General features: G+C 39.2%; 1 protein-coding gene and 2 non-coding genes across 4 annotated transcripts; all 3 read left to right on the top strand.

Moving 5' to 3' along the window:
* Window positions 1-1,150: 1,150 nt before the first annotated feature.
* On the top strand, window positions 1,151-9,806 carry LOC142960104 (heterogeneous nuclear ribonucleoprotein A/B-like). 2 transcript variants are annotated; one of them, XM_076101721.1, is made up of 9 exons: window positions 1,151-1,278; window positions 2,287-2,576; window positions 3,229-3,397; window positions 3,848-4,006; window positions 4,189-4,320; window positions 6,422-6,563; window positions 7,071-7,232; window positions 7,784-7,874; window positions 8,805-9,806. In XM_076101721.1, exons 2-8 carry the CDS (start codon window positions 2,311-2,313, stop codon window positions 7,852-7,854), a joined length of 1,101 nt encoding a protein of 366 aa, XP_075957836.1. In that variant the 5' UTR covers window positions 1,151-1,278; window positions 2,287-2,310; the 3' UTR covers window positions 7,855-7,874; window positions 8,805-9,806. The 2 variants fall into 2 exon arrangements, with proteins under 2 accessions (XP_075957836.1, XP_075957837.1); XM_076101722.1 differs by having other exon boundaries at window positions 7,071-7,217.
* Window positions 9,807-11,237: 1,431 nt separating this feature from the next.
* trnav-aac (transfer RNA valine (anticodon AAC)) lies at window positions 11,238-11,310 on the top strand. Its single transcript has one exon. It is a non-coding gene; the product is annotated as a tRNA-Val (tRNA).
* Window positions 11,311-13,557: 2,247 nt separating this feature from the next.
* On the top strand, window positions 13,558-13,629 carry trnad-guc (transfer RNA aspartic acid (anticodon GUC)). The gene has a single exon. It is a non-coding gene; the product is annotated as a tRNA-Asp (tRNA).
* The last annotated feature ends 640 nt before the right edge of the window (window positions 13,630-14,269 follow it).

Here is a 14,269-nt window from a genome sequence, read left to right on the forward strand (position 1 = left end):
ACTGCAACAAAAACAAGAAAAAAAGAAATTTGAGTTAGTAAATGAACAAAAAAAAATCACTTTATTTGAGGAGTTGTTGATGGAACTGTTGATATTCTGGAAACACTGACGATGGTTCATATTGTCCGATACGACACGTAACAACAATGTTTTCCCATCTAACATTTGTACACCATCTTTTTAAATTACAGTATTACTGTGTCTCTTTACATGTCATCTATTGATACAGTTCAGCAAGGAACAAAATGAAGTATTTCTGGTCCTCGGTGAAAAACAAACAAATTCATTATGCAACAAAAAGGTTCATTCAAGACAAAAACAAGGTACCAACATGTAGTGCAAATATAAACAAACACAAATATGAGAAGTGTAAACACGTGAAACAGATCAAGTTTGTGGGTCAAAAGTGTTGCTCCTCTGCATCAACTCACAGGGGAGGAGAAACTAACATGTAGAATATAATTTGGTAAAATCTGCAGCCAGTTTTGCATTTATCTAAGACGTCCTGCAAACCAGGCGTCCAACGTCAGAGCTGCATGAAAAGTTAAGTTAAGAGTAGTAAAAAAAGTTAGCACAGTATTTTTGTCATGTTTTCAAATACAAGGAATTTGATTTTTGAGTTGTATTAAAATTAGAAAAAGATGTGCAGCTTCTTTTTTTTTTTAGAAGATATTCAATAAAATACCCGAAGAGAGGATTATTTACCGTCTTCATAATTTTCTTGTATTCAAAGAACCTCATATGTTTGTAAATATTATATATTTTGCAGCCTGATTAATGTGCATGTGTTCCCCTTTTAGCTTTTGTTACTGAATAACATACTAACTGCGCATGCACTTGAAAACCTCCGCAGTGTTTCATGAAACAGCTTAAAGACGTTTATTTCTCTTATTTACCGATCAAAATAAAGACATATAAACATATATCAACCGTTGTCGTGGCTATTAAAAACACCGCGTATACCGCAATCGATTAAAATGTCATTTAAATATCAAACAACGGGCTAAGAGGACGGAGAAAGCAAAGAAAGGACGTTCGGCTGCTTGTATTTTCCTCTTTGTCATCAGTGCGTCAGCTAACCATCCAATAGCGTGACGTCTTCATTCACTTCATTCGCCGTGCGACCAATCACATGCATCGTCCTTGCGACGTCACCCAGCGCCCGCCTCACATCCGGTCGTATATATGTTGCCACGAGTTAGCGGCGAAATTTGGAGAGTGTCCATTTTGAGCAGCGAGTCGGCGTCTCCGGTATAAATCGTTTTCCTCACACACAAAGTAAGCACGCGTTCTTTTGTTGTTTTTATTTTATTTAAATTAAGAAAACGAGGGGATTTAATTCTACAGCGCGCGCGCGGTTTAGTTCATCGCTGTTCTTTGCAATCGTCCTGCTCTATTTATACGTAAAGTGTCTTGTTTGCAGCAAACCAAGCTAGCTCTGTGTGTGTTAGCCGTTAACGCGGTTATTGTGCTGATTGAATGAGGCTTTAATCGGCTGTAGTACAAAATACCACAATGTGCTTCAGACAGTTTATTGTATATTTTCCTGAATTTCTATTTTTAGTGGTTATTTGATTCACGTTTGGCGTGCTAACTGTTAGCATGCTAGCTTGCGGCCTGCTAGCTCTGTTCCGAGCGGCAACCGAGCAAAGCGCGGTCCGCTTGAACACCTCGAACATTTTAGACTTTAATCTGATTATTGCTGCATTTTTGTTAGCTAACAAAAGCCTGAATGTGCACGTGAGTTAAAAAGTACAGAGCCGCGTGCACGGTTGCGACATTAAGATAGTTTTACGGCTGCATGAATAAGAAAGAAAACGGTAGAATTAAACCGTTACCTAGCAGATGAACAATGTGAGCATTGATGCTAGCTGTCGTTAGCATCAACTGCACGTTGTTGTTTAAAAAAAATAAATCCGTTACTTTTTTATAAATCAATCACATCATGATTGCAGTTTAAGGTTCCAGATAAAAGGCATAAACTGTGTATAATACAGAAAAATGCTACATAGCTCCATTTGAATGAATTGGCTCCTCAAATGTATCATGTTTTTAACAACTGGCCCCTGATCTGAACCCCCCCCCCCCCACCAAAAAAAAATGCCCTGATTGACCGTGTGTTGGTCTTAAAGATGCATTAAAGAACAATCTCAATGTTTGTTTCCAGACATTGTCCCTCATGACAACGTGTTAAAAGCCGTATCTAGTCGTCCCCCTAACAGAATTTGTTGTGCATGCTCTTTGTCTTTTATTTACTCCTAAATCCTAAATTTGTTCTCGTCTCAGTCTGTTGAAGAGCCCACCGTCAGAATGGCAGACGCAGATAATCTCCTCATGGAGACATCGGACCAGAACGGCAACGATGGCGAGGAGGAGGAGGACCAGAACGGAGCCGAGCAGGAGCTGATGGCCGGAGAGGAGGAAGAGGAGGAGGACTGCCAGGACGGCCTGGAGCTCCAAGAGGACATCCAGGAAGACATCCAGGACAACGGAGCCGAGGGTGCCGACGGAGCCGAAGGAGCTGATGGAGCTGACGGAGGAAAGATCGACGCCAGCAAAGGAGAGGAAGACGCTGGGTGAGTGTTGGGCTGCAACACTTTATCGATGAAGATAGTTGGTGCAGAATCTGGTCGTCAGTTAGTTGGGGAATGTTATGATTGATGAGCGAGACAATGGTGGGCGTTTGTAGTTCATGTGGACACAAATCTGCAGATCAAGTTAACGCTGATGAGCTCGAATAAGGTCTGAGAGACTGTTTCACGCTTGTAAATACACTTTCATAATGTGAACGTCATGAGCTGGCAGGAAGTAAACAAGGACCCGAGCAGTTGCTTAGCAAACTGTGGAAATGGTGTAAAATTATGGAGATTTGAGTGTTTTATATCCATCATTCAGAGACGGAAGAGTTTACCAGATCAATAATCAATTACTTAAAGTAATTGAACGATTAATGGATCATCAGTTCATGTCTGAGACCCGTCACACTCAAATCAGCAAGTTTGTTTTCCAGTAAAAAAAAAAATCTTCAGTTTTGGCTGAATGAAACGAGGGATGTCAGGAACCGCGTGGGATTAATAACAGGATAATAAAACCAAAAGTATTACTACTTGACCATGTTCTTGTGCATGAACTTCTGTCAAGTGCAGATGGTGGAAGAGAGAGGTTTCAGTGAGACTGTAAATAAGTGTCTTTAAAAGCATTAACAGCAAGGTGTCCGTGTGTTTGCAGGAAAATGTTCGTAGGCGGCCTCAGCTGGGACACGAGTAAAAAGGACCTGAAGGATTATTTCAGTAAGTTCGGCGAGGTGTCGGACTGCACCATCAAGATGGACTCCAACACCGGCCGGTCCCGAGGCTTCGGCTTCGTCCTCTTCAAAGAGGCCGCCAGCGTGGAGAAGGTGCGTCGCTCTGATTCATCGTCGCTGTGATCGATTTAAGAAATACAGACGTGATTAACACGCTGAACACAGCGGTTTAGGATGCATTCAAGGACCAACGTAATCTGACAGTGGGTTCTTTCTTCAGCTTCTGGCTGTGATTAACGGTCGTTTTGGGATTGTTTAAAGAAAACATGCTTTTCAATCCTACCAGCAGGTCTTTGGGTTCAGAGGTTAACTGGTTCTTTATGTTATTTTAAAGGTTGTGGTTTGAATTGTGTGCAGAACATTGTTTTAATACACAAACCGCAGACTCAAAGAAAAGCTTTTGCTCCCAGAGACGTCTGATAAGAATGTTAAGACTAGAATCCAAGTGATCTTAAAGAGCATGCACAGACCGTGTCGTTGTGTTGCTCAGAAGAACTTGCAGTGTGTTAGCATGCTATGCTAACTTTAGTAACTGGTCTGCAGGTGCTGGAGCAGAAGGAACACAGACTGGACGGACGTCCGATCGACCCCAAGAAGGCGATGGCCATGAAGAAGGAGCCCGCCAAGAAGATCTTCGTCGGGGGGTTGAACCCCGAGGCGACCGAGGACGCCATCAGGGAATACTTCGGGGCTTTCGGAGAGGTCGGTTTTACTCGATGGAGACAAATTAATTAGCAGTTAAATGGACACAAATGTAAACTCGTGCATTGTTATAATACAGACATTTGAAGGGAAACGGCCATGTTGTTTAATTGATTAATCTTTGAGCCTCAAAGATTAATCAATTTGCATCCAACATTTCAACCCAAATCTTCTTCTTCTAGATCGAAACCATTGAGCTTCCCATCGACCCCAAATCGAAGAAGAGGAGGGGTTTCATCTTCATCACGTACAAAGACGAAGCCAGCGTCAAGAAGTGTCTGGAGAAGAAATACCACACCATCCAGGGCGGCAGGGTACGAACACACGCACTTTTATATTTCAGCAGTTTGTTTGGTGGTTCGTGAAGGTGTTTACATCTCGATGAGTCACCGTTGAAGCTGCCTCTGTGACCTTTAACCCTTCAGTCTCTAAAGCTACGTTTCCTAACAGTTCTAGGGTTAGTCTCACTGACGACGTTAACGGCTGCAGAGTATTTACTGATGCACAAAGTAATGAATAGAAATGAACAGCGGATCATCTATTGAGTGTTTGATGGTTATTTGTTTGTGCTTTAGAACGTAACGTCGTGAAACTATCAGAAAATATCCCTCTTATTCGTCGTCTCGGCTCTTTCTAAATGACTCGACAGCAAAGATAAATGCTCTTCCTGCTTCCTCAACATGCTCCTTAATGGATAATAGATCTGGTGACGTTAGCAGCACCGCTAACATATAGAGGTTCCATTATGATTAATCTCGTAAAATGTAGTTTTTTGGAGAGAAACTTGAATAAATCCAGTAGTTTGAAGGCGATGTTTAAACAACGATATAAAATAGATATTGGAGATGAATTATGAGCTGTTTAACGCGCTCTACACAGATTAAAACGCATCTTTAACAGCTACTGGTGAGAACATTTGTTTGAATTAATAAAAATACAATCACTTATTTCCTTAATATTTTGAATTGTGGGTTTGTTTATGATAAAAACAGACGAACAATGAAAGAGGAAAACATTTGGAATATTTGATGGTTTAGAGCAGTGGTCACCAACCTTTTTAAGCCCAAGATCCCCGACCTCTGCCTTGGTGACAGGCAAGATCTACCTATTGAGGCGTTGAGAGAAAAAGACTGTCCAGACCAGGACCGTCTCTACGATTCAATGGGGGGGGGGGGCTTAGCCCCAAGGGGAGTGTGTCATGTTTGCGCACGGCAATTTGGGGCCGCGAAAATCCATTGTTTCAGACAGTTCATAGATTGGTTCAATCAGAAAGAGTGTGAAGAGTGTGATTCAGTATATGATAACACAAGAGACAGAATTTCAGGGTCATAGTGAAATTTGACAACACAAATATGAACTTTTCTCAAATAAAGAGAAATAATTTTCCTGCTTGTAAAGGAAAGACGGATAAACTAGCTTTCATATCCGCGTCACTCCCAAATCCTTAAAGGGACCGCACACAATGGATGGAGAATGGACCTGACAGTGTCAACTTCTGAGTTGTTTACTTGTTTTATTATGAGCAGAAGGGAAAAAGATTTTGATCAACATTTACATCTATTTTGTTGTCTGTGTAGTTTTTACATAGCAGTGATATTTTATGCTAATTTGGACACTATCACTGAGATAAAGATGAACTAGTTCAGTGTCAAATATACCATTCAATGGAGAAAAAACATGAATAACAAAATAAAACACATTTCAAGTACATCTTAATTATCGAATGATAAATATTGTATGATGGGCTGAAATGGAAGGCACCCAATGCATTCACTATAATCAAGTCAAACTAGGATTACAATGTACAGAGAAAACACTATAGGACGCGATCCGGGCAGGACTTTCCGCTTTGACGTGATTTTAATCAGTCTGAAGTTGCTTTCGCGTTGTCTGTCGATTGTGCACACGTCTCTTCAGTTGCATGCCCTTATAAGGAGCTGGCGGGGCGTTTCTGTATGCAAATCCAGGTGCACGAGAACGCGCGTTCAATTTAAGAATCCTCATTCGGGGGAGCACAGCTGAGAACACTTCGGCTGTGTAGAACCCATTTTCAGGCGTTCATGAATCAGGCGGAGATCTTTTCTGACGTTGGTCTTCCGAAGTCCGTAAGAAAACATTTCAGAAGACGCTTCAGAAAATGTTCGAGAATGAGGCCCAATGTGTTTCTGAATTTATTTTTATTTTATTTTGGAGAGCGACAGGGAAAGTCTCCGAGATCGACGGGTTGGCGACCACTGGTTTAGAGACACGTCTGGCGCCCTGTAGACCAGCTGCTATAAGAAGAGTTTAACACCTTTTAAAAGAACAAATTCTTTTTTTGAACCACACACTTGTTTGTGCTTGACTTTTACTACACGCGTAGTAACTCTGCAGACGACCTCTGTGCATGTAAATAATCAAGTGTTTGTTCCACAGTGTGAGCTGAAGATCGCTCAGCCTAAGGAGGTGTACCAGCAGCAGCAGTACGGAGCTGGACGTGGTGGTGGTGGAGGAGGAGGAGGCGGTGGAGGTGGAGGTGGAGGTTATGGAGGCCGGGGGGGTCGAGGAGGACGTGGAGGTGAGAAATAAAAAAAACCTGTTTCACGTCTCCACTAGTAGAAGATGAGCTTCCTCTCATTCGGTTACATTTTACCGGCTGGATGTCCATGAAGAACAAGCCCTTTTCCCCACAAAAATGGCTTTAATAACAACTTTATTAATCTACGAAGGTTATTTGATTTTGGTAATAAAAAAACCTAAACAGTTCTGCACAGACGGACATGTACAAGACTGATAGAACAAGTAGAAGTCATAATGAAATGTAAGAAAGGAGAAGTGGGTTATATATAACGGTGTACTTTAACGTTTATCATTTTACCCCAAAAATAACTTTGAAGTTAGTTTTCATGTTACCTGATTAGTAAATGTAAAGGTCTGACGTCGATGTGACTCAACGTGTTGAAGAAGCCGGAGTTTGACTTTTTAGTTCTTACTTCTCAGACGCTAGAGTAGAACAATAGCACACGGGTGAACGGGTTATAGGTTCACAGTCTTTAGACTAACGCCTCCATGTGGACTGTCTCAGGTCAGGGTCAGGGCTGGAACCAGAGCTATGGGAACTACTGGAACCCCGGATACGGTAACCAGGGCTACGGCTACAGTGGATACGGTGGCTACGGCAACTACGACTACTCTTCTGGTTACTATGGATACGGGCCCGGATACGACTACAGTGAGTACTCACAAGGTACTGAAAAACCCCAAATCTCCTTTCTATTTTATATACTGTGAAAACATCTCCGGTACTCATTTTTACTGAGCAGAGCTTGAACGCATCATGACTAAATGCTACGTTAGCTGCTAGCGGCTACCGTTAACTAGCTCTCCTTTCAGATGTCAACGATGTGTTTATGTTCACGTGTTTTTTGTAAGATATTTGGTTTCACAGGTTTTCAAAGTTTCTCTGGTTTGTTGTCACGTGACTGTTGGTCTCAGATGAATCAATCATGACGTCACAGCGTCAATGAGGAGCTCACAATTTAATGTTTTCACACAATCTGGCTAAAGATTTTAGATGAAATGTGCAGAATAAAATGTTTTTGATTTAAAAATCACAATTTCAAAGCTTTGTTTCAGCTTCTTCTGACTGAAGCGTTTATCACACATGATGTGTTCAAGGGCTGTTGGGCAGATGAAAATCTGTCTATAATGAAGTTTTTTAATGACTGTTGTTAAAATAAAACATTCTTCTCCATCCGACCGGTGAGATATGTGTCTGACCCGTTTACCCCCCCACAGACCAGGGCAACGGCAGCTACGGGAAAACTCCAAGACGGGGGGCACACCAGACCGGCTACAAACCATACTGATGATCACAGGAAGCGCAAAGGTACGTCACCGTACCTTTAAGTAAACACTTAAACCACAACTACATGAAGTCATGGTTCAGGTTTCACGCTCTACACACAACATAGGTCCATCAGAGTGTAAAAGTTTTATCGTTAACCATCACAGTGTAAATAAAGTTGTACTGACTCAGTAGAACATGTGTTTCTAGTCTCTGATCATGTTTCATTGTAAACAACCAATCGGTGTTTAAACCAACAGGAGGAGAGCTAGTAACGTTAGCAGCACTGCTAACGGCTAACCAACGGAGGTTCACTTCAGTTACATTATGATGCCTTCAGGCTCTGCTCAGTGAACATGAGTACTGGCTGAAGGTACATTATAACGTTATCATGATGTGTTCACATGTAATCTGTAAAATGTAGTTTTGGTGATAAACTTGAATAAATCCAGTAGTTTGAAGGAGATGTTTTCACATGAATATAAATAGATATTAGAGATGAATTATGAGCTGTTTACCTTCCTAACACGAGCTCTAAGAACATTATAATATTTCAGTAACACTAATCATGAGATTTGTTTTAATCAATAAAAATACAATCCTATATTTCCTAACTATTTGAATTGTGAGTTTTTATGAAGAAAAAAAACACTGTAAATTACTAAAAGTATAATTTGTATTTTTGATTGTTTAATGACTTCGAAGCGTTGATTATTTTTGGGACGTTGGAAAAATGTATAAATATTCTGTATCGTCGACCAGCTGCTGTAATCAAACAACAAAGGATCTGTATCTGTTAATATGGATCAATAATAATTAGTATCGGCTGCAGAAAACATAATCGGGAAACTAAAACGTATTCTTGCTCCTTGTTCCCTCAGAAAAACCTAACCAACAATAAAGGTTTCCTGTTACACGATGTTTGAATGTCTGATGTTATTAAACTAACTGAATACAACGTGTGTTCCTCAGGACTCCAGTGATCCAGAGACCGACGGCTGGATGGACACACTGGTGATGACTCGACCTCTTTTATGACAGAAGACCATTTGTACAGAACACATCTGAAATGTAACTCTTTTCTTTTTCTTTTTTTTTTTTATCCTTTCATTTTTAGGTTTTACTTTTGTCCCTTTGGTGTTTTTTGTTTTCTTTTTGTTTTCTTTTCTCGTCCTCCTTCCACATTTCCATCAATGGAAGTGTAATTTTTACTGTACTTTTTGGTACCTGTTTTGATTCTAATGTATTGTAAGGCTTGTATTTTACATGTTTGCTGGCTTTACAGGTTGAAAATCTTGGCGCTGTAAAGGAGCTTTTTTTGACAAAATAAACAGTTTTCAGTAATTTTTTTTTTTTTTTGGATGCTTCCAGGTTTTCGGGGGTGAACGTTATTGGAACAGGTTTAGGATTTGATTTCAGTTAACATATTTTTTTCTCTCTTGGTCTTTTGTCGCCACACAACCTGATGATCTGTAACGAAGGAACATGAAATGTTTCACGGCCCTTCGTTTTGGTATTTCCCCCTCTATGGTGAACCCGGTGTACCACGATCATTTTTAACTCTTATTATTCCTTAAATCTGCAACGACTGCCTGCACGCTTATTTCCTCCAGGACGTCCTGAATTCACGAAGGTATTAAAAACATCTGGAGAGCTCACAGATGATGTAATGCGGCGGGGGGGGAGGGGCTTAAAAAAAAAAACTAATTATTCGGCCTCATGCACCTGTGGCATGACTTCCTGTTTAAATCTACATACCTTTTTACATAACAAGCAACTTGTTTAAGTTTCTATGCTGGTTTAGTTTGTGTTTTTTGTCAAGTGTCACTGGTTTTTTAGAAGTAACCGCTTTGAAGTTAAATGTCTGCGTAGGTTTTTCTTTTGTTTTTTGTCTTTACAGACTTTCAGACCACTGGAGTCTCCTCAAGCTAGTGTCTCTGGCAATTTATTAGTAATAAACATTCTCGTTTGTAATATTTTGTGTACTTCTAATGCTTAATGTTACTGTTAATTGTGGTACCTGAAGAAGAGAACTAGCTTTTTATTTTGAGTTCTTAACACTTAAAGAGTAAACTACACTTTTTTTATTTATTTTATTTATTACATCAATTCTATTAAATGATGCGATTATTTGAGCAGAGAGCCTAAAAAAAGGTTGCGGAGCATAAATTTACGAATTTAAGAAGTTTAAATTGATGAATTCAATCATTGGAAAGTGAGTTTTGGTTTAAGGAAGGTTTTATCACCAAGAACAATAGATGGCTTCAGGAATGAGTAGTGTGTGTGTATATTGTGTGTAGTTTCTGGGTCAAGTCTTTGGTTGTATGAGCTTATAACTTATAGTTGTCTGATATAAAACAGGTCAGTGAACGCCCCTCTGGAGAATCTTAGTCTAAAGGAGACGACTAAGCGTCCTCACTAGAACACTAGTCCTCCTTTAGCTTAGTGGAGACGTGAAGTCATGTGACCGTGGAGGAGTTCCTTTATAGACCGTTAGCTTTTTTTAACTGGAGTTCATTAGTGAAGATTATCTTGATCTAAAGGTGTAAGTATCATGTTTGTTTTCTGTAATCTAAATTCAAGTAGAAGAACCCAGTGATGACTTCCTGTTACACTACAGAAATATGTTCCTCCATCACTCACAACTCGTACTGAGCAAATATTTTCTAGTAAAGTAAAAAATAATACAGATTAAAATGTGTTAAGATCCATTTCGGAGCCGAAAGTGTGGAGCTGGAGTCCATCTGTGAACCATAAACATCTGGAATGAACTCTTATTATACCTGTACAGTTAGAGGTATGTTCTCATCTGGCTGGATGGAGATGATCATATGCACTCTGTGGTTGAGTTTATAAATAAGTCATTTAGATAGTTATTCAGTGTCGCATGAACACACTGCTGTTTAAGAAAAGACATGAGGATTTCTGTCCCAAAGAGGACATGGTATACTTTTACACTCGCCACATAGCAAAGAGGGTCGAGGGTTCGAACCCTGCTGCCGGCTGGTGCCTTCAGCTTTCTTCAGGGTCCTCTTGCTTCCTCCGTTCAGGTTAATTAACGCTTCTTTATTTGCATCCTTTAGTGAATATTTTTATAAATAAGTAGATTGAACACCCGTTGATCTGAGACTGATTTGCGGATGAACTCATGATCACGTTTATGATTGTTATAACTTTTATCCACATTGTCTCTCGTGCATCGACACTTTTAAGTGTCCATGAATGCTACATAAAAAAAAAAAGCACTTTTCTACATACATAAAATAGTTAGTTAATTTAGATTAATATTTTACAGTCAAAACATACGGACATATTGTAAAATATACATTTAATTGAAATAAAGACTTTCTGCTACCTCTTTTATTTTATATTCCTATATGTCCATGAACTCCTCTGTAGTCACGAGTTTCCGTAGTGTAGTGGTTATCACGTTCGCCTAACACGCGAAAGGTCCCCGGTTCGAGACCGGGCGGAAACACATTTTTTTCTCAGCCTCTGATTGGCTACCCGTGACGTACTGATTGACTTTAACCAATTACCTGCCATCTACCCAATAAAGCCTTCGAGTACCAGCCAATCAGAGACCGAGTAGGTGGCGGACCGTGTCATCACCTAGACATGGTTCGCAATTTCGACGCAGCACCTGACGCAAGTCCGGGCGCAAAAACGAAATTTACCACAGTAACGTTAGCTCGAGGATGACGGACGGACCATTTTTAATGGCGGCTGAAGGTAACTAACGGTTAACGCCACGTCATCGTCGAATGTGACCGAGTGGATGCTAATTATCACCGCGCGCTGTGTGTTAAGAAGCTAAAAACGATATATTCACGGCTAATAGAGCTAGCATAACGTTTTAATATGTAAAGGTATCTTTAGCTGTTGACACTGACGTTAGCTACATGCTAATTGATTAGCTAACTAGTTAGCTTAGCTAGCTAAAGTTGTTCATTTTTTAGTATCTGTCTCGTAGATTTTCATTAAAATATATGTCCTTAAGTTTTTAAATATATGAGTTTAAGTCTGTTAAGTTTTGTTTGTTAAGAAATGTAATAGTTATATGAACTGGGTGTCTGTGGTGACATGTCTTACAGTTTTTCTTTAATTCATATGCTTAAAATGTGTCATAACATGTTAAAAAGCTTGTTAGTATTGACTCCTGCTGATAAACTCTGAGCACTATTCAATTGTTGGATACGATTAGATAATCCTTTATTAGTCCTGCAGTGGGGAGATTCACAGGATTACAGCAGCATATTGGAGTATACAGTCCCTGACAAAAGTCTTGTCACTTATCCATTTTGTAGAAACAACAGTTTATAACCTGACTTTTAATTAATCCATTGGTTTTAGAAATGGCTCATATGAAAGCTAAAACCCTCCCAAATTATGTTTAATATACTAAAATGAATTTGCTTCACTGAAGAAAGATTGATCATTTAATGAACACAGAAAGGTCAGATTTTGGCAAGACAAAAGTTTTGTCGCCTACAGAGAGTAATGTGAAAATTGAACAAATAATTTACTTCAAATACAAAAATATGTTGCATAACATCAGTGAATTAAGTAGTGGTGCTGTGAGATCCATATTTAATATCTTGTATGACTTCCATGAGCTTGAAGGACTGCATCCATGCGGTTCGACAATGATTGTTAAAATGTGGATGTATTAAATGTCACGTAGTGTGATTAAGATAAGATAACCCTTCATTAGTCCGGCAGTGGGGACATTTACAGGATTACAGCAAAGAGACGTAGTAAAAAACAAGTATTATAAATGAGTAATAAAACAGTATATACACAGACAGAAATCTTTAAATCTTAACATTACTGGTAACACATCTGTCATATCCGACAGAAAACATCAGTTTTAAACGCTGGTGGTACACATTGTTCTTGACAAAAACTCGGAGCTCGTCTGTAAAGCTCTAACAACTATAAATAGACTTGTGCCCCTTCCTCTGGGACTGTCACAGTTTCACTTGTGTATTATTTTAACTGCATCTAGGTGTCCATCATAAATGTTATAAATCATTTAAAGTCGGTTTAATTAAATAACTAACAGTATCACGTGAACCTTCTCAAAATAATTGCAGAAGACTAGTAGAGTGCAGTTTTAGAACATATGATTACAGTCTAGATGCTAAAGTGTAAATTACATTGTTTCTGTAACATGTCAATTGTACATTGTTTAATAAACGTTTTTAATATTGTGTACAGTGTCAGAGGAACAGACGATGTTCTTGTTAACCATCACTGCAACCACCGACTCCACAGAGAGCTGAAGGTAAGTGTTTTTAATCACACACTTATAACCAGAATTCATTTTAAAACCATGAAAACTAAAGTACAATAGGCACAACAGCGACATCTGGTGGACAAAATAAACAGGTGCATGAGGTGCAATGACTAAACAGAAACCGTGAAAATTATACCATTAAACAAAGGAAAATACATTCCTGCAGAAGACAATATAACACAAATAGATTGCCTTCTTCTCTCTCTCTCTCTCTCTCTCTCGACTTAAAAGTAGTTAAAAATGTGTTACATTTGTGTATATATGTTTCAGAAAGTCCAAATTGAAACATGGGTTCCATTTTTAATACATGTACACATTTTTGTATGTTTTTACAGTAGACAGATATAGTTATAGTTATAGATAGAGCTATAGCTATATGACTGAGACATGTATTAAAAATGGAACCTATATGTTGACATGTGTCCCTCCTCGTTAGTATAGTGGACAGTATCTCCGCCTGTCACGCGGAAGACCGGGGTTCGATTCCCCGACGGGGAGAATTTATTGTTTTTTCTCTAGATGCGTAATATATTTATGCATTAACCGCTTAAATTATACGACATTTGGACTTTATAAAACATATATACCCAAATTTAGTACATTTTTAACTAAACATCGAACAAAAAGTTCTGAAATTAGTGTTTGGTAGATTATTTCTCCATTGTAACAATGCTTCTTGGCAATCAATTGTATACCGTTGAAAAGCCTGTTTATTTACCTTTCAAACGGTGCCCCATTTGTAAGGAACATGCATTTGTGGGATGAGCAGCACAGCTGAGTATGTGGGTTGCGCCCATGAAAAATTTGCCAAATCTTCTCTGCCAATGCCAAATGTATGTTTACTTATAATGTGAAAAAAACTAAATGTTTGGGCAATGTATTTATTTGATTTGTTTATGTGGACTTGTGAGTCTGTATTCTTAGACATGTGTCCCACGTGTTGCATACTTACACAAAACTGGATGCTGTGAAGACATACAAATTAATTTAAATCGATTTATCTTTCACCCTTTAGTTGTGCATTGTATCATTTAATCCAGTGGTCCCCAAACTTTTTTGCACCACGGACCGGTTTCATGTAAGACAATATTTTCACGGACCGGCCTTCAAGGTGTCGCGGAAAAACACGACGAAATAA

This window comes from Anarhichas minor, unplaced genomic scaffold (genome assembly GCF_050575085.1).
Source record: "Anarhichas minor isolate MPS153535 unplaced genomic scaffold, ASM5057508v1 ptg000027l, whole genome shotgun sequence".
NCBI classification, from domain to species: Eukaryota; Metazoa; Chordata; class Actinopteri; order Perciformes; family Anarhichadidae; genus Anarhichas; species Anarhichas minor.